Here is a 21,037-nt window from a genome sequence, read left to right as displayed (position 1 = left end):
GTTGCCAGCGGTTTAGACATTAGTGGCTGTGTGTTGAGTTATTTTGAGGGGACAGCAAATTTACACAGTTATACAAGCTGTACACTCACTACTTTACATTGTAGCAAAGTGTCATTTCTTCAGTGTTGTCACATGAAAAGATATAATAAAATATTTACTAAAATGTGAGGGGTGTACTCACTTCTGTGAGATACTGTATACCCACAAAACAATTTATAGCCTATCCCAAATTGGTCTACTCCACTATCTCTTAAACCCCACCCCTTTTTTTCACCTGTTTGAAGATCTTATTGGCCAGGAAGGATCCTCCTTTATCCGCCCCGCCGGGTGCTTTCTGCAGTGTTTCTGGGGAGACGAGGGTGGGGTTTGGGCGCTGAGATTCTTCCGTCAGTAACTGGATGATAACGGCTTCCACATCGAAAAACAACACGTGCATGTCTGGATCCGTGACATTGGTCTTCATTGCCTGGACAACCAGCGAGTTATGCGAGTATTTGGGAAGGTTTCCCTACAAGAGGAGAAAACGTGACACATTTCTGAGTGAAACAGGATAGTCTTCAGGATTCTTTTCCTGAGGAATCAAGCATGGATGAATCATGCAAAATAAGACCAGAAACATGTGTTTAAAAATTAAATGGGGTACATTTTGATTTTTATGTTGACTTAAAATAAAGATAGAAATGACACTTTGACACAAAGAGACTTTGAGTTAGTGTTTGGAGTGTGATATAATAACACTGTGTTCGGCCATCGATCCAAAGCAAACCTAGTCTTAAAATGAACGACTTTCCAAGAGACGGCAAGAAAAATGTGCTTGAAACAGTTCTGTGCTGGTGATGTTGAAACAACAGAGGGCTCTGGGTCCAGCAGTTGTTAAACTGTTTTTGATGAAAAAGAAAAAGCCTAAACTATGAATTTAAGAAGTGAGACAGTGACAAAGTGTAAGAATGTAAAGACATGTGCTGGTCATATTTACCCTCTAAAAAAACATAGGAAAAGAAAACGACCTCACTTTATCAAGCAAAGATGCTGAATTCACTAAGTCATTGTACTGAATGGTGTATTAGCAAAAAGTAGTTTTTACTAAGTTGTTGTCATTTAACAAATACTTTGTCACACTGAAAACGCAGCTCATTATAACAACACTAATCACAAAGTGTTCTTCAAAGCCATTCTTCAAATGTTCTTCACTCTCGAGATAATCCGTTTATTTGATGATGCGTGTAATAATCTCTAATGCTCATTATGCCTCCAGCATTCATTTCAACTCATCTGCTTTCAGTCGGGCTTGTATTAAATAGCGAGCTTGCTAATTGTTATTCAATGTTAATTTGATGACCAAAGCACCTGCGATCCATTAGAAACATCAGAGAGGATGTGTACGACTGGTCCGTTTCAGTCTCTTTCTAACAAACACTTCTCGGGTTTTTGTTTAAGTGTGATGTTTTAGAAAAGGGTTTAATGACATACAAAATAATAAATACAGAATAAATAACACAAAGGGTTAAATAAAGTAATTAAGGGCTGTGGACATGCAATCTTAGGCATAACACAAATGTAGAGGTCTCTAGACATAGCTTAAGTCTCTTCTTCAAAAATTTAAGGTTAGAGGCTTGATCAAATTAGATCAGACAGAATTATGAGCAACAGTAATAGTAAATGGAACAAAGGACACAACAGAGAGAATACAAGAAAACAACAGAACAGAGAGAACTAAATAGACACAACGGAACAAAACAGAACTGAATAGAACAGACTAGGCTTTGGATCGATGCCTTTTTCACACATTAATAATCGAAGATTTTCCTGATGATTATCAATATAAATAGGGCTGCTCGTTGCACAGTTGTCTTTGTCTCTTCAAATACAATTCTTAACACAACTTTTAATAAAGTGTGAGGGGCAGTCTTCATTAAAAGGGGGTCACACACCAGATGAATCTGGCAGACGACATGGCACATTCTAAAATTCAAAACAATCGGCCAACGCTCAGCGTCAACATTATGAAGTGCCATGAGGCGCAAGTCGCATAGTTTTCCATTAAATTCGACCCAAATCATTGTCAAAGGACAAAGATAATTTACTCTAGCTGCTGCGTTCCATTCAAATCGGATGTGGGATATTCCTACTTTATATCTGCGCTCTCCGACCATAAAGGCATTCCATTGCCAGATGCTCGGAAGATTACGTGTAAGCAAACAAAACAGCAATGCTCCCGTTAGCTTAGCAGGTGTTTGACTGTAACCAGAGACGTCTCTTAGCAAACCAACTGATAAAAAAAATGCAGCAGCGCTAGCATTTGTGCTACAGGTGTATGATATACCATGTTTTATACCAGGTTGTTTCTGCAGGGGTGGGGTGAGTGGTTGGTTGGTTGTTTCTGCAGGGGAGGGGTGGGTGGTTGGTTGGTTGTTTCTGCAGGAGGGGTGGGTGGTTGGTTGGTTATTTCTGCAGGGGTGGGGTGGGTGGTTGGTTGGTTATTTTTGCAGGGGAGGGGTGGGTGGTTGGTTGGTTGTTTCTGCAGGGGAGGGGTGGGTGGTTGGTTGGTTGTTTCTGCAGGGGTGGGGTGGGTGGTTGGTTAGTTATTTCTGCAGGGGTGGGGTGGGTGGTTGGTTGGTTATTTTTGCAGGGGTGGGGTGAGTGGTTGGTTGGTTGGTTATTTCTGCAGGGGAGGGGTGGTTGGTTGGTTGGTTGTTTCTGCAGGGGAGGGGTGGGTGGTTGGTTGTTTCTGCAGGGGTGGGGTGGGTGGTTGGTTGTTTGTGCAGGGGTGGGTTGGGTGGTTGGTTGTTTCTGCAGGGGTGGGGTGGGTGGTTGGTTGTTTCTGCAGGGGTGGGGTGGGTGGTTGGTTGTTTCTGCAGGGGTGGGGTGGGTGGTTGGTTGTTTCTGCAGGGGTGGGGTGGGTGGTTGGTTGTTTCTGCAGGGGTGGGGTGGGTGGTTGGTTGGTCGGTTGGTTATTTTTTCAGGTGTGGGGTGAGTGGTTGGTTGGTTGTTTCTGCAGGGGAGGGGTGGGTGGGTTATTGGTTATTTCTGCAGGGGAGGGGTGGGTGGGTGATTGGTTGTTTCTGCAGGGGAGGGGTGGGTGGGTGATTGGTTGTTTCTGCAGGGGAGGGGTGGGTGGGTGATTGGTTATTTCTGCAGGGGAGGGGTGGGTGTTTGGTTGGTTGTTTCTGCAGGGGAGGGGTGGGTGGTTGGTTGTTTCAGCAGGGGTGGGGTGGGTGGTTAATTATTTCTATAGGGGTGGGGTGGGTGGGTGTTTGGTTATTTCTGCAGGGGAGGGGTGGGTGGTTGGTTATTTCTGCAGGGGTGGGGTGGGTGGTTGGTTGGTTATTTCTGCAGTGGTGGGGTGGGTGGTTGGTTGGTTGGTTATTTTTGCAGGGGTGAGGTGAGTGGTTGGTTGTTTCTGCAGGGGTGGGTGGTTGGTTGTTTCTGCAGGGGTGGGGTGAGTGGTTGGTTATTTCTGCAGGGGTGGGTTGGATGGTTGGTTAATTTTGCAGGGGTGAGTTGGTTGGTTGGTCGTTTCTGCAGGGGTGAGTTGGTTGGTTGGTCGTTTCTGCAGGGGTGAGTTGGTTGGTTGGTCGTTTCTGCAGGGGTGGGTTGGGTGGTTGGTTGTTTCTGCAGGGGTGGGTTGGGTGGTTGGTTGTTTCTGCAGGGGTGGGGTGGGTGGTTGGTTGTTTCTGCAGGGGTGGGGTGGGAGGTTGGTTGTTTCTGCAGGGGTGGGGTGGGTGGTTGGTTGTTTCTGCACTACTTAGCAACACAAATATAAAATGAAATTAGTTACTGCAACAGGCTGCCATGTTCACAGCACCCACCAATATCATGTAATGCAGGAACTTTGACTAATTTATCAATATAACTTGATAAAAGTGAATGTTTATCATTACTTTGTATATCTCCTTGAGTGCCGACATGTTTGTTTGACGTCACGCACCTGAATCTCAGCGAAATTCAAGTTGAACATTTCCGCACGAGTTTCACAGTTGGAAAATCCGACGTTCCTTGGTGAAAATGCATCATAACTGGCTTCAGCTCATCCTGTGTATGTTAGTGTGATCGTAACCGCGACTGGCTTCAGTAATGATATATCGCCCCAGTGTAATCAACTATTTCTCATGGAAAAGGCTAGCTGAAATATTGCTAAAAGTAGCTAAATCACGTGATGACGCCATTTATTATGTAAGACGTCTAATTTACATATGTAAATGAATTGCCGTAAAGATCTACAGCAATCCTTTAAAGGTGCAGGACTATTTTTATTTTTTATTTTTTTATTGAACTAATAATTTAACAATTAGTATTTAACTTCTAATCATTTAGCTATCACTAACTGAACTTGTCAAACATTCAGACAGTGGGGGATTTCTATTTATTTTTTTACTTTTTATTTTTGTAATTAAACTGCATTTTTGAACAATGACAAAGTCCAAAATTATCCTATCAATTATAGCAACCAGGGGTAGGCAGCGGTGTAGTTTTGGGGAATTTTATTTATTTTTATTATTATTATTTTTAAACATGGATCTATATGCTAATAATGCCTCACATGGAGCTGTTTTGGAGATAATATGTAATATATCTTATTTTTGAACATATCTGTTGTGTGATGCTGAACCATCAGTGTGTATTACTTGTGCCAGTGTTACTGTGTCACAATTACTTTTTAACAGTGACACCCCATCTGTTCATATCACTTATCTCTATATACTTTATTATAGATCAGGGGCTCATATCCATTCTCCCTCTCTCTTTCTCTCTCTTGCCCTGCTAGATCATTTCTCAATGCTCTTTTATCACTGTAGGCTGACTTTTCTTCTCTAAACAGAGTATGCACGTGAAATGAAGTTGAGATTGTCGCAACAAATACCAACAACACATAAGCTCGTCAGTCATTCGATTTATAGAACATCCATATGTACATAAATCCAACTGTTGATGGCATGCAGGTCAGTCATATTACTTGAAACACAGGGGGGCGCTAGAACACAGAGAAAAATGAGACACTATTCACAATAGAGCTGATGTTCTTTTGTGTCGCCAGATGTGGAAGAATGTCGCTAAACCAGACTATAAAAGTCGCTTAAATTGTCGCTAGTCGCTAGATGGCTCTTTTACTCACGAAGGGGGTCAAAAAGTCACTACGTTGGCAGCACTGTAATCGCCCTCTTCTTTTGTTTAATGACGGGTTTCACTCTACGCGCATATCGCCAGCTACTGGTTATCGCCCTCTTGTGGTCTGCCAATGCTATTACGCCAGACTGTTAAACAGAGGCCAATTGGGCTTCTAATTTAAATGTCAGCTAATTTTACTATAACGATGCCTCAAAAATATATCGATAATCAATAACATGGCAATCAATAATTGAAAAAATAGATCGAACAGAACATACAGAAAACAACCAAATAGAACGGAGCAGAATCGACAGAACAAAAAAAGACAGAATGGAACAGAACAGAAACAAAATGTAATAGACACAACAGAACAGAATAGACCAAATAGATCAGAACACAATCAAGCAGAACAGAACAGACCTAACAGAACAGAACACAACAGAATAGAATTACAGAGCAGAATAGACAGAACTAAATAGAAAGAACAGAATTGAATAGACACAACAGAACAAAACAGAACAGAATAGACAGAATAGAATAGACAAAACTACATAGACTGCATATAATAGAATAGACCAAATAGAGAACACAACAGAATACAAGATGTTTTTGACCCTCGAGCACAGAATTCACTGCTATGGGTTTAAGTAGCAAATGTTTTTGTCTGTCTGATTAACACTATTGAGTGTTCAAGAATACACACTTAAAGGATAGTCAACTTTGTGTGTGTGTGTGTGTGTGTGTGTCTCTCTCTCTCTCCTTTAGTTCAGTCTCACTCTTGCCCAGACAGTGTTTCCAACACTAGAAACACACACTGCCTCATTAGGACTAAGAGTGCTCTGTCCCAGCATCACTTTGGACTATTTTTAACACATCTGATGAGATGAGACTCATTACAGGACATCTGATCTCTGATCATCTTTCTCAGACACTCTGCAGGACTTAAGACACATGCCTTAGATTTCAGCAGCCATCATATAATGCTCTAACTGAATATTACAGCGGAGTGCATTAGACGAGTTTAGGGCTTCAAAATTACACACATATAGAGAAGCTGTGGAGCCGTTCTGACCTGAAACACACACACACACACACACACACACACAAATCATTAAAAAGGACTTCCTGCATCATTCCTGTCATGTGTTACCTTGTGAAGCCAAGAACTTGAAAAATGAATATGCATGAAGCATTTCTATAAAAAGGGTTTTGCACACTTTCAGAACTGCACTCTGGTCAAGCTCAGACACAAACTCTTGATTATATGCAAATTAGCAAGAACACTTAACAGGACTGAAGAGCTAAAGTTAGCAATTCGGGTGTCAACGTGAAGTTAATTTGGGCATTTCCTTTATAATACCCTCAAACTAATTTCACATACACAAAACATCACAGAATATATCTAATCCATTGCAAATACTTGATTGATGGTTTACTTAATGAGGTCACTTCCTGGAGGATGATGTCTTTTGATGCTTGTCGAAGGACTAACAGGATGGAAAATGATCCTTGGAACAAATGTATAAATTGATTACCAATTAAAACAATTTTCACAAGAAAACATATTTGAAGTTTAATAAGAAAAAAAGAAAACAAATGAACACCTGAATTTATCAAATTTCCTGATTTGATTTTGATATATCTCAGATATAATATCCATTTTTCTTGCATATGAACGAAGTTCTCTCTCTGCTAATGCTGTAAATTATACCGGTAATCTTCTAACTTGGTACATTACAAAAATATTCATTTTAAAAATTCACAACAGGGTCCAAACTATGCAGTTGAATTACTATTTATTTAACAGATATAAAAATACAAAAACAAAACTGAAGTGAACTTTAAGAAAAAGTAAAATATTGATCTTGGGATTTTATGAATTGATCATATCGGGATCGATATTTTTACCCTTAAGTGAAATGATTTCAAATTCACCCCTATGTTCAACTAATTTAATTGATATGATTTCTATATTTAAAAAACTATTTAATATGTTCATATCGGGGGCTTGAGAATGACCTGCAGAGTAGGAATGACCAAACTGTCTTTCGGTACATGGTGTAAATATACAGTTTTACAAATCACTCTACAAGTCCTTTCAGACTTATGGCGAATGACGACATCATGTCATCACACACACAAGTCATCCCGTATTTCTAAAGTGTGTGTGTTTGTGTGTGTGTGTGTGTGTGAGTGTGTGTGCGACTGTCAGTGCATGGTGGCACACTGCCCTCTAGAGGGGATTATATACTTCTGCTGTTAAACAAAGAGAGAGACGCACCTGTTTTCTCTTTGTGATAGTGTATTACAACTCAAACATGATCCACAGTATTTCATATTCAAATTAGGGTTAATGCAAACAATGCAAAACATTGCAATAGTCCTAAAGATAGGCTTCATTTATGCAAAACATTTTATTTTTTATTTTGTGGTGAAATATGGCACTTGTCTTGATGAGATTCGCCCAATAACACTTTACAGCTGTGAAATGTCTCGTCAGACAGTTAAATGAAGGTCTCAAAACTCTCACAGATGCTTCTGCTTATAGATTTAGTTTCAAACAAAAATATATACCTTTGAATTACAGTATTTACGTATTTTAGTCATTTATTATTTATATTTTGCTCGCCATTTCTAATTTGTTTCTGCGCTCATCGGAATGCATTTTGGTATTGCCTTATCCAAAAAAAGGTACATGCAACAGCCAAAACATATCTTATCTTAGAAGGCAGCATAACCTTTGGTGAAGGGAGTGTAACTATGATGCCTTTAAATGCAGCCTACAGAGGCAGCTCACTAGTTTTGGAACACAACAAGAGAGAGAGACAAGAGAGGGAGACAGGTCTATAGTCTGGGCGTGTGATTGCTGGTGGTTATGTATCATTAGCTCAGCTGGGTGTGTTGGTGTACAATAGATGCTCAGTGAGTGTACAATAATGACAGTTCTCCTTTAAACTACTCTGTCATTTGACCATCAGTATCACACAATAGATGAACTATGTGTGTTCAAGATGCTTCTATCACACACACACTGAGACAAGCATCACTATTATTATTGCTCATAGTTGCCGTTATTGATTGGAACAAACACTTAAGTATTACGCTTCATTAAACCAATCAGGAGAAGCTGGGGGAGGAGCAAGCATCTTAAATGTTTACTGCAACATTTGATTGCTACAATCTCTTATGTCTAAAGAATATCGTCATTAGTGTTAAAATTCTGTATTCTGTTCCATTCAATTTAACTGTTTGAATGCATCCAATGGACATGGCCACTAAAACACACACACTGTTCTCACTTTGTCAGCGTTGTCTGCAGCCAGCAGGTTGGTGGCGAGCGTCTGGAGTTTGTGTTGTGCCATGTTCTTGAGCGCAGCAAGACTGCGGCGGGTCATGGCCTGTTTCAGATTCACCGCGGGGTGATTGAGAGAGTCCAGCGCCGCGGGTACCACCTCATCACACGCATTCAGTATCTCCACTGCAGTGATGCCCATCACACACCGGTCCAGAGCTCCTGATAAACACACACACACACACACACACACACACACAAATACATAAATACACACATGAAACTATCTATTAGTCTATCAGTCTGTCTGTCTAAATTGCTTCACCTGGCACAGACTGAATACTAGATAAACCCATTACACTCCTCACACTGTGTGTCCTCTTCTACTCAGCTCATATAATACACAGCTGTAAGTGGATACATAAAACACTCATGTGTCTAAAGCAGCAGCAGGGGGACACAGAGAGAAAGAGAGAGAGAGAGAGAGAGAGAGAGAGTTAGAGAGATACAGGTGGATAATGTCTTACTTTCCGGTAAAAATATCGAAACATCCTTAAAACAAGACTTTTTTTTTTTTAAGAAAAATTACTTGAAAATTACTTGAAAAGCAAAATGACAGGATATTTATGCTTAAAATAAATAATAAGGTGCTGTGAGCGATTTTTAATGAGAAGGTATGCAAAAATGTTTAGTACTCCCTGAAAGATATTTCTGAAATAAGCGTCATGAGATATCTCACGGTCTCTGTGAACAGCAAACAAAAATGTGTCCACGGTCTCTGATGCTTTCTGCCTGTCAATCATTTTGCATGTTCTCATAGTTTTGTAGCTGCAGTGAATTATTGAGGCATAATGCCATTTTTATGCCATGTTGTTCATAACTGCTTGCGTTTGTCTCAAAGCTCATTTTGTATCTTTGGAGTCAGGGGTTTTGGAAAAAGGGGGTGTGGCTAATCCAACAGCTCACCTTGTGGGAATTCTTGAACTGCTAAAACGCTTACAGCACCTTTAAGCATAAACCCCACTAAATGTTGATCATTTTTTTCTGAAAACAAAATATCTTATGACAATTTGCTTCTCAATTAAATGTACAGTATATTGTTTTAAGAATGTTTTGATATTTTACCGGAAAACTACACAAAAATACTCCGTAGGATTTTAAAAAAATAATAATTTACAGTGTATAACTAAACACAGTTGGAAACGAATGATGAACAGTGATGAACAGCAGTATTTTGTTTTATTGACATGTAAAGTTATAGTAATAAATATTAGAACATTATCTCTTACATCACAAAAAAAGCATTTAGCAGTAGCATTTTGTCACACTTTACCACTACTTATTGGAAAAAGTAGCTTGTTACTGGAAAAACAACTGAACTACGGTTATGCTGACAAATGTTCTTAAGTTAGTGGTGTCGCTACATTTTAGTTATTTACTCACTAACGCTGGGTTTCCTTTGGTCTAAGTGGGCGGTTCTTTATCAGATTCAATGTGGACCAGACTCTATGACCATAGTCAAAAGTACAAAAATGTCTGACCTCCAGCCTTTGAACCCTGACCCCAGGCTCACCTGTGTCCATCTGCCACACGTAGACGGATCCATCTGAACATCCGACCACCAGATAATCATCACACGGCCTCCATTTGATCACCTGGATGGGGAACAGATGCCTGGAGGCCAACATGATGCACTTCCTCTCTCTCATACTCAACAGACCCACGGAGTGATCGCTGGCCACAGAACACACACAGTGCTGAACACGAGTCTGCAGACACACCGAGAGAATGAGAAAAGATTTGTTCACTTTCATGAGCATCAGTGACAGAATTTTTGGGAGAACTATCCCTTTAACAAAAGCAGGTAATTTCATATAAAATGTTCAGACATAATATTAATGTGTCATATTTCATGATACTGTAAAGTCAAAGACTTCAAACCAAACAGAGATGACATGAAATCATTCCCTCTCTGAATCGATTCCGTCTCGCTTTATTCACACTGAATAAAACAGCTGCTGTCAGCGACTCATAAAATGCCAACAACGCTGTCAACGCGAACTAAATAACAACTGAAAAGTCAAGAGGGAGTCGAAACCTGCCAACAATGAAATTGGAAATTATATCAGTGAGAATGAAGTTAAAAAACCAGAGCAGGGCGCTGCACGTAAGGTCACTTGCCGTTTGTGTAACACACCGAATGCCAAAACAAAAGGTCAACCCTGATTTAAGGGGAGACTCAGACCGTTTCCATGAGAACAGTAGAGTCTGTTCTTTTGATTACGTTTCGTAGGCTTTGGTAGCCTCTTCACCTGACATTTAGCGTTAAAAGTTCCTCTCTAATTGGTCACCAAGTTGAAACTCGACAGATTAGAAATTCTGTTGCCATTGTACACTGCATAAACCTTTAAATGTCTGGAGAAGAGCAGGAAGAGCACATAGATTTGAGTGAAGCTTGTCCATGTATGTGTGCTGACAGATGATGTTTTGAAGTGTTGATGTAACATCATGAAAAATCTTGACCATGAAAACCACTCCAGATACATCACTGCTCATGCCATCACTGTCACCACAACATCATCACCACGGCAACTCATCTTCCTCTCCTTAGCACCACACACACACACAATTCCATTTATACCAAAACATAGATATCTAGGCAAAACTATGTATAGATATGTGGACAGACAAACACACAAATAATACAAATAATAGTGCAGAAGTTATGCGATACAGAAGTAGAGACCAGCTCTGTGCAAATGACAAGGAATATAAATAGATATGGTGCAATGTACAGAGATCTGTAAATGGCTGGTGACCATTACAGTACAATAGCATCATGTATAAATGGTGCAAATGGGCAAAAAGGTTGTGGATGATGTATAAAATAAAGGGAAGGAAAGAAACTGTTTCTGAGTCTGCTGGTGTGACAGCAAAGACTCCTGTAGTGTCTCCCAGATGGGAGAGGAGTGAGAGGTGTCTTTGATGATACTTCTCCCCCTTTGTAGGCAACATCTGTGGTGAATGTCTCTGATAGAGGGTAACTGGGCACCAGTGATATATTGAGCCATCTTCACCACCCGCTGGAGGGCCTTCTGATCTGAGACAGTGCAGTTACCATACCTCACTATAATGTAGTTACAGTTGTGGCCAAAACTATTGTCACCCTTGGTAAATATGAGCAAAGAAGGCTGTGAAAAATATATCTTTATTGTTTATCTTTTTGATCTTTCATTCAAAATATTCACAAAAATCTATCCTCCAATGGACATCAAACAATTGCAAACACAACACAAGCTTGATCATAAAACAAATATTTTTGTCAAATAAATGTGTGGCACAATTATTGGCACCCTTTTATTTAATACATTGTGCAACCTCCCTTTACCAAGATAACAGCTCAGATTCTTCTCCTATGATGCCTAATGAGGTTGGAGAACATATGGCAAGGGATCTGAGACCATTCCTCCATACAGAATCTCTCCAGATCCTTCAAATTTATCCTCTTCTGTTCATCCCACAGGTTTTCTATGGGGTTCAGGTCAGGGGACTGTGATGGCCATTGCAGAACCTTGACTTTGTGGTCAGTGAACCATTTTTGTGTTGATTTTGATGTGTGTTTTGGATCATTGTCCTGCTGGAAGATCCAACCACGGCCCATTTTAAGCTTTCTGGCAGAGGCAGTCAGGTTTTGATTTAGTATCTGTTGGTATATGATAGAGTCCATGATGCCATGTATCTGAGTAAGATGTCCAGGACTCTGTCATAAAAACAACGTTAAAGGTCCACCACCATATTTAACCATGGGCATGAGGTACTTTTCCATATGGCTACTTCTCTGTGTGCATCAAACCCATCTCTGGTGAGTCTGGCAAACTGAAGACGTTTGAGTTTGTTGTTGGATGAGAGCAGAGGCTTTTTTCTTGAAACCCTCCCAAACAACTTGTTGTGATGTAGGTGACATCTGATTGTAGTTTTGGAGACTTTCTAACCCCAAGACCCAACTAATTTCTGCAATTCTCCAGCTGTGATCCTTGGAGAATTTTTGGCCACTCGAACCATCCTCCTCACCCTGCATGGAGACAATACAGACACATATTCTCTTCCAGGCCGATTCTTAACATCTCCAGCTGATTGGAACTTCTTAATTATTGCCCTGATGGTGGAAATGGGTATCTTCAATGCTTTAGCTATTTTCTTACAGCCACTTCCCATTTTTTATAGCTCAACAACCTTTTGCCGCACATCATAAATTTATTCTTTGGTCTTACCCATTGTGATGGGTGACTAAGGGAATTTGGCTTGTGTGTTATCTCATATTTATACCCCTGTGAAACAGGAAGTCATGGCTGAATAATTTCATGTTCCTAGTCACCCAAGTGTTCTAAAAATTTTTAAATATGAATGAGAATATACTTTTTAAGAATTTTTAGGGGTGCCAATAATTGTGGCAAATGTGTTTTGGAGAAAAATATTTATTGAATTATGAGATCCCCCCCCCCCCCTTTAAATTAGTTTACTTCAATTAAAGGTTTGATTTTTGTGAATATTTTGAATGAAAGATCAAAATGATAAATACAAAGACATTTTTCACAGACTTCGTTGCTCATATTTACCAAGGGTGCCAATAATTTTGGCCACAACTGTATGTAGCATCTGGACCAATCAGACACACAATTATTCATTATTTAATGAATAATCCAACAGACATCTCAAGACAGTAACAAGCAAAGGTCCAAATAGGCCCAAGCAGACTCCGAGATGTCTGCTCTCCAAATATTCATTATTGGCTCTTACTCCCCCTTTGCTGACACTGGTCCAGCCACTAGTGGACCTCAGAGACATTCCAGGTGGGGGTAGGTAGCCACATGCAGAAGCAAAGGAATGTGGCTTAGAAGAAACTCACTCCATTCCCCCATAGGAAAGACACATAAAGCCCATAAAACAGACTTTTCTTAATTAATTTATAGACAAACTGTTCTATAAATGAACATGCATATCCTCAGGACATTGTGTGTATGATTATTACTGTCTCGTATAGTGTCTTTTGTACTGTATACTGTTTTGTGCATGCTTTATGACAGAACCACTAGATAATGTAAAATTATTGGTATCATGCTTCCTATCAAATTAATCCTTGTGTGATGCCCTAAACACTGGAGTATAGCACCCCCTCATAGCATGCATTATATGCTTGTTATATTAATCGGAGCATAAAGGGGCACAAACTGCTAGCTTACTCCAATCATGCAAATGAGTCAGCTTCCAAACAAAGGAACTTTTCCCGCTGGAAAATTGCACCTTTCTCATTGGTCAAGCCAAACTCGAGAGGTGTGACCTCCCTCAGGAGTTAAAGGGCACTGTCAGAGTGACCTCCCCCTCTCTCACACTCTTCCCTCTTTCTCTCTCCCTTCTGGTCATGGTTGCTGCTCATGTGGGACCGGAAACACCCGGTCCGACCGCGAGGTCGTGGGCCGGCAGGCCTTAACACATCAAACCATATGTAACTCCCTCGACCATAACGGAGTCAAACTAACACCGCAAGTTCATCATCATTTCTTCATTCAACACGGAAGAAATTGATTGCAACTTCAACACTATCGACTCAAGGAACCATTAAGACTTTCTCCTGAGACTGCATCTGGGCTCTCTCTCAACAGCCAAGGCATTGCAAGTATCGTACAATTAACTAACTAAACAGAGGTTTAGTATAAGCTGTGAACCCCTTTGTTAACAAAGGTGCTTTGAAGTAAGAAACTGATGAATTACTCTTTTCAGGGGCCTGGGTAGCTCAGTGGTAAAATACGCTGGCTACCACCCCTGGAGTTCGCTAGTTCACTAGTTCGAATCCCAGGGCGTGCTGAGTGACTCCAGCCAGGTCTCCTAAGCAATCAAATTGGCCCGGTTGCTAGGGAGGGTAGAGTCACATTCCTCGTGGTCGCTATAATGTGGTTCGTTCTAGGTTGGGCGCGTGGTGAGTTGAGCGCGGATGCCACGGTGGATGGCGTGAAGCCTCCATTGTCTCTGTGGCAACGCGCTCAACAAGCCACGTGATAAAATGCGTGGGTTGATGGTCTCAGAAGCGGAGGCAACTGAGATTCGTCCTCCGCCACCCAGATTGAGGCGAATCACTACGCGACCACGAGGACTTAAAAAGCGCACTGGGAATTGGGCATTCCAAATTGGGTGAAAATAAATAAATAAAATAAATTACTCTTTTCATAGCTTCATTCCCCTGCTCTGTTCCTGTTTCATTCACTTTCACTTTTCCATTTCCTATGTTGGAAATTATTCATATTCCCCTTTTAAAGATATTTTGACTGTGGTATATTTTGATAAATAATCTCATCCCTGTTTTTAAAAGATTTCACTTCAAAGCTGTACCTAAATATGTGTAATATTATTTTCAGTAAGCCATGGGAATAATATTACTCCAATAAGAGAATTAATCATAATTCCCTTATTAAAGCTAATTCCTTACAATAGAAATTGTGAGCGGATACAACGAGACGTTGTATTACGATTTTAATGGTGGAGAATTTTATTCAGGCAAATAATCTAGTTATTTGTCATTTATCTAATTTATAATGGTTGACGAACGCGACTAATTCCATTATAAATTTCCTTACATAATAATGTAGAATAAGGTCAGTTTAATTTAATTCCTAGCTCACAAATACTGTTTCCCTACATATAATGGTGGAGGTACGTGGGCACTTTAACCCATCCCGTGTACATTTATACTACCAAATTCGCTACATGTAGTTTAGATGCTTTCAATAGTGCAGCGGTAAAATTTCAGCAGGATCTGGGGAGATAGATGAGCTTTCCTCGGTCTCCTAAGAAAGTACAGACGCTGAGCACTTTCTTGATCAGGGTGGAGGTGTTGAGGGCCCAGGAAAGATCCTCAGAGATGTGGACACCCAGAAACTTAAAAATGGGCATGCATTCCACTTCAGTCCCATTGATGTAGATAGGGTTGTGTGCATGGCCTCTCCTGCTCCGTCTGTAGTCCAAAATAAGTTATTTGGTCTTCTTCTTTTGGTGTTCAGCGCTAGGTTGTTGTTGGCACACATGCTTTCAGGTGCTGAACCTCTTCTCCATTGGCCATCTCATCACCATTGATCAGGCCTACCACGGTGGTGTCACATGAAAACTTGATTATGTCTTTACAGCCATGCACAGGTATGCAGTCTTGGGTGAAGAGGGAGTAGAGAAGAGGACTCAGCACGCAGCCCTGTGGTATGCCACTGTTCAGAATGAGGGTGGAGGAGGTGTAATTGTCAAGCCTGACAGACTGTGGTCTGTTAGTTAGAAAGTCCCAGGTCCAGCTGCAGAGGGAGGTGCTGATGCCTAGATCAGTGAGCTTGGAGATCAGCTTGGATGGAATGATGGTGTTAAAGGCAGAACTGAAATCAATGAATAGCATCCTGACATAGGAGTTACTATTGTTCAGGTGATTCAGGGCGGAGTAGAGAGCTGAGGTGATGGCATCCTCTGTTGAACTATTGGGTCTATAGGCAAACTGATATGGGTCCAGTGTTGGGGGCAGGCAGGTTTTCAGGCAGGAGAGGACCAGCCTCTCAAAACATTTTGCGATGATGGGAGTAAGAGCTTCCGGGCGAAAGTAATTGAGGGCCATTGCAGCAGGATGTGTTGGCTGTCTTGAAGCAGGTGGGGACAACTGCCTGGGCCAGTGACAAGTTGAAAATGTTGGTGAAGACTTCAGATAACTGCTCTGTGCATGCCTTGAACACCCGGCCTGGAATGCCATCAGGGCCAGTAGCTTATAGAGTCTGCGCTGAGCTCACACACACGTGGAGGAATGTAAACACTCACCAGAATAAATGAGGAAAACTCCCATGGCGAGTAGAAAGGCTTACAGTTGAGGAAGAGCGCTTCTAAATTAGGGCAGCACATCTTCAACGCTGTTACATTTGAGCATGCATGTTCCACCGCCTCTCATTTTCCCTGATAACGCCGCGATGTGATCCGCTCTGAAAATCTGAATGCCCAGTAGATGCAACGCGCTGTCCGGAATGGTTTCACTTAGCCAGGTTTCCGTGAAGCACAGGGCAGCAGAGTTAGCAAAGCCCTCATTTGTACAGGTTAGGAGAAGTAGTTTGTCCGTTTTGTTAGGAAGAGAGCGGAGATTCGCTAGATGAATGCTTGGCAGCACGGTTCGGAAACCATGTTGACGCAGTTTGACCAGAGCGGCTCGCTTCCCTCGTTTGCGTCTTTTAGCGCACTTGTACACCACCACAGCTCCTTCGACTAAAATGTCCAACAAAATGTCCAATTACCGGTAAAAGATTATCTGGTGTATGCAGCCGATTATTTAAAAGTTAGTCTCTGGCGAAACTGATCGAAAAGACATTACTAAACACAGGACAAACAAACAAAAACAGCAAAAGAACTAGAGAGCTCCACACCGAGGCGGCCATCCGTGGCACCATTGCAGACAGAGAGACAGACAGATATTGTAGACAGACAGATATTGTAGACAGACAGACAGATAGATAAATGAAAGAAGCCAAACAGGAGGTTACATAATAAATATATCATACAGTAAATATATATATATATATTTTTACCCTCTTGCATGAAGCCCCAGAAAAAAATATCAAAATGACTTTAAAGCTGAAGTTTGTAATTTCTGCAACACAAGCGTCACCGAATGGAATTACAAAAATAAACATCGTTTTCAAAACAGCTTTCTGAATACGCCTCCCACCTGCCGTTGGTTTAAACAAAGAAATAGCCCCACCCCCAACCCACACCACTGGTTGAGCAATGTTGGTGGGTGGAGTCTAAACAGGTTGCTCAAAACAAACAGAAGAATTTTCATGGTGCCAAAGAGACAATGTTTACCGTTTTCAAGTAAATAAACCTCTAAATGGCTTGCTTCCAGTTGTCTCTGCATATTAATCTGGGATAGAAGAAATTCTAACGCCGAAAAGGTTACATACTTTAAAATCATTATAAATATCTCCACCCATTATGAACTAGTTTCTTTCAAATCACGGTTCTACCCGCTGTTGTAAGTCTTGTTCTATGGTTTACACACGACTCCAGTGTTGAAGAAACTTACGCTGCAGTTTTCTGGAGGAATGATCAGCTGCGTGATTTCTCCTCCGTGAACGCAGAAGATATGCTTCATCTCGCCTGTGAAAATATCCCAGATGATTACAGAGAAATCGACGCCTCCAGACACCAGCGAGCGCTGATCGTAGCGTGGAGACACCTGGTGAGGGTACAGCAGACACGTGACCTTTTGTCTGTGACCTCTCAGGGTACGATGAGGAGGCCAACCTACAGAGACAGAGAGATGAATAAAGAACCAAAGAACCGAATAAAGCCTTTTTCACACAATGTTAAACCATGAGTTTAACCCAGGGCATTTTTAGCCCTGTGTTAAGTCTGTGATTTCTCACCTCTGCGCAGCATGTGTTCTCCCTGCAATAGCTGAACGATGGCCGTCTGTGTAGCAGGAACCAGTATGATGCTGCCATCTTCTCGTCCGCACACCAGTCGCCCCTGAGATGGGATGTAAACGCTGGCTGTCACTTTGATGGGGTCATTAGAGCCGGACAGAACACTCAGCTGGTCAATGATGCCCGCCGGAGATGGAGCTAACTTATCAAATGCCTCCTGGAGACTAATACTGACAGAAACCTGGAGCTCTGAGAAGAGGAGAGAGGAAAATATGACATGTCAAACATTTGGACACATTCCCAACTTCTTGAGGTGCATCCTGGGATGGTTTTTAAACAATATTGAATGAGTTTAAACGAATGCTAGACACATGATCACTGCTTTTCCTTCACTATCCACACCAAATCATCCATTCAAAATAAAATAAAAATCATTTTGTAAACAAATTCATATGTAGGCACATTTTATTTTTGCCTACAAAACTAATTTCAACTATTTAAGCAGAAGCCTTTATATCAAAAGTTCAGAGTTTTGACTTGTAGTGTACATGTACTCAAAATAGGAAACCAACATGTTTCTGTGCTCATTTCAAAACACTCTATGGGCATTATTTGCATGAGTCAGTATATGTAATACTTTGTGTGGCCACCAGAGGTCAGTAATAAAGCTGCTGTACTGAATCCACTGCTGGACGTAAGAGACTTCCAAAGATACATGAATACAGGAATCAAATGTATCCAGTCTGGAACCTCTCATACTTGGATATACATAATTGGATATTCCAGTAAAATAAACACTTTAATAATGACACATTTCACTTTCGTTTCTCAGGGCAGGTCAAGTAACTAAATACTGAATAGATGTTAATCCAGTATGAAAATGTGGGTGAATATATGTTAATGAGCTTATAATTGTGTTGTTACAATCATGATGATTTCTAAACCTTTTGTGCAGTTTAGCTTCAAGAAATGTTCTGGGTGGACTGGAGAGGAAGTTTTGAGTTCTGAAAGTTACAGTATGTCGCATGGTCAGGTTTCCCACATCTTTTGACCAAAGAATTTCTATGATTATTTCCATGAATTTCTCAGTCATTTGTACTGGATAAGAATATTTAAATACCATTTCATAGAGCTTGCACTCAAAAAGAGCAATTTCCTGCTGATGAGATTGTATCTTTGTTCTTTTTTAAGCTTAGAACAAATAGAAAAATGATATTCACTATAGATATTGATGGCTTTTTAAAGATTTTATTAAAGAAACAGCTCACCCAAAAATGATAATTCTTACATCTTTTACTCACCCTTATGCCGTCTCAAACTCGTACCACTTTCTTTATTCAGTGGAACACAAACAAATATATTTTCATAGATGTATGAAGTGTTCATATTCATGCAGTGCAAGTCAATGGGGTCCAAAACTTCAAAGCTCCAAAAAGCACATAAAAATCCAGCGTTTAGACTCCAGAGTCTTCTGAAGCAAAACGATCGGTTTTAGGTGAGAACAGACCAAAATGTAACTCCTTTTTCACTTTAAATTATCTGCAGTCCACCAGGCGTGATCACTGAGAGCGCTGTACACACTGTACATGTAAAAAGGAGTTACTTTATAGTCTTCTAACCCAAAACCAATCGTATTGCTTTAGAAGACATGGATTTGACAATTGGAGTCGTATGGGTAACCTTTATGCTGCCTTTATATGCCTTTTGGAGCTTGGAAATTTTGGACCCCATGGACTTGCATTGTATGGATAAAAACACCTCATATCTCCATCAAACTATCATTGTTTGTGTTCCACTGAAGATAGTCATACAAGTTTGAGATGGCATCAAGGGGAGTAAATGATCAAAACAATTATTTTTGAGTGAACTATTCCTTTAATGTCGACGCCTGGAAATCGCAATGTTTTTCCATGACAGTGGGATCCCTGAGCAATACATCAAACTTAGTATTTCAGAAGAGCAAGAAAACCATGTTTTCCACAATATGACCCTTTTAAATCGAGTTCAGTACCTGCGGCGGATGACAGCGGCTGTAAGGGAGATGTTTCCGGAATGCTCCACACCGTCAGTCTGCCCGCGGAGTCTCCCTGAATCAGTAGTTTGTGGAACGGCTCCCTCCGACCAAAAAAGAACCGTGTTACCGGTGGACAAATCAGAAGCTGCAGCAGACCAACCATAGAAACGTTACACACAAACACAATGTCCACAGCTCCAGAGTGCAATTCTACACACTCTCAAAAACAACCTTCGGGCTCTGTCTGTTAGCTGTACTATCGACTGCAGAAGCTCACAAGCCATCTATGAACTGCTGGGTAAAATCTGAGGGGTGTTGACATGGAAGCAGCATTTGTAAGCGACTGCTACAGCTGTGAGCATTTATATGAGCATCTGTTTCCTGTGAGAAGGGAAATTATCAGCTCATGCAGGTTTATGGCTGAGAAATGGGGACATCAGCCAATTTAGTAATGATATTGACGAAAATGGACTCAAAATGTAGTTTGTTTTCTCACCATCATGGTCTATAGCTGAAACTGAAGTGTATAATTTCGGGAATTTCAAAATGAATATTTAATTCATAAAAAATAAATATTCCTGATTATACCCTCCCCATGTCTGTCATTGGTCAAACAGATAGCCCCGCCCCAAACTCATGCCATTGGTTGAGTCAAAGTGTTTGCACTTTTCAGGAGATTAAAGCTACGCATGAGTTTACTTATAGTTTGCTACTCTCTGCAAATTAGGATGGGATATGAGATTTACTCAGGCTATTAGAAGTAAATTCACTTTTAAGTCATGCACAGTACATAGGCGAGAAGGTGGATGGCAAACGCTAAGTAGATTGTAGTGTTACAGTTGTAGTTGTTGAATTTGCCAAACAACGGTATAATGCCCCGGTGTTACAGTACATCAAACAATTCGTTTCATTTACGCCAACATCGCACAAATAGGTGGACTTACGATGCAGAAACACAGCAGCACCAAAATTCATGAAACATGAAAACATGAAAATTGTGAGTTTGTATGAGATACTCATTCCAATCAAACTAAATAAATGCATTGCTGTTGTTAAAGTTACTTTATTATAGAGCTCTACTTTTTGTTGCCAATGCCAGACACTGTTTTGTCATTTATTATTTAAAAAAAAAAACATTTATGTTTTGAATCCTTAAATATTTTTTACCGAATCATATCGTGAGGTTTTGCA

At 40.6% G+C, this 21,037-nt stretch overlaps 1 protein-coding gene across 3 annotated transcripts in view; it reads right to left on the bottom strand.

The window, feature by feature from the left end:
- LOC127430811 (WD repeat-containing protein 7-like) overlaps positions 1 to 21,037 on the bottom strand; it is a 167,513-nt gene that overhangs the window by 118,895 nt on the left and 27,581 nt on the right. For all 3 annotated transcript variants that reach the window (XM_051680899.1, XM_051680900.1, XM_051680901.1), the window contains exons 10-15: positions 19,844 to 19,991; positions 17,833 to 18,081; positions 17,490 to 17,710; positions 9,972 to 10,167; positions 8,406 to 8,620; positions 275 to 508 (exon numbers count right to left, since the gene is read on the bottom strand). In XM_051680899.1, the coding sequence (XP_051536859.1) occupies positions 275 to 508; positions 8,406 to 8,620; positions 9,972 to 10,167; positions 17,490 to 17,710; positions 17,833 to 18,081; positions 19,844 to 19,991 (1,263 nt within the window). The remainder of the gene's footprint in view (positions 1 to 274; positions 509 to 8,405; positions 8,621 to 9,971; positions 10,168 to 17,489; positions 17,711 to 17,832; positions 18,082 to 19,843; positions 19,992 to 21,037) is intronic.

Source organism: Myxocyprinus asiaticus, chromosome 40, assembly GCF_019703515.2.
Source record: "Myxocyprinus asiaticus isolate MX2 ecotype Aquarium Trade chromosome 40, UBuf_Myxa_2, whole genome shotgun sequence".
NCBI classification, from domain to species: domain Eukaryota; kingdom Metazoa; phylum Chordata; class Actinopteri; order Cypriniformes; family Catostomidae; genus Myxocyprinus; species Myxocyprinus asiaticus.
Note: the sequence above shows the minus strand (reverse complement) of the source record. Positions and strands in the feature narration are given on the sequence as shown.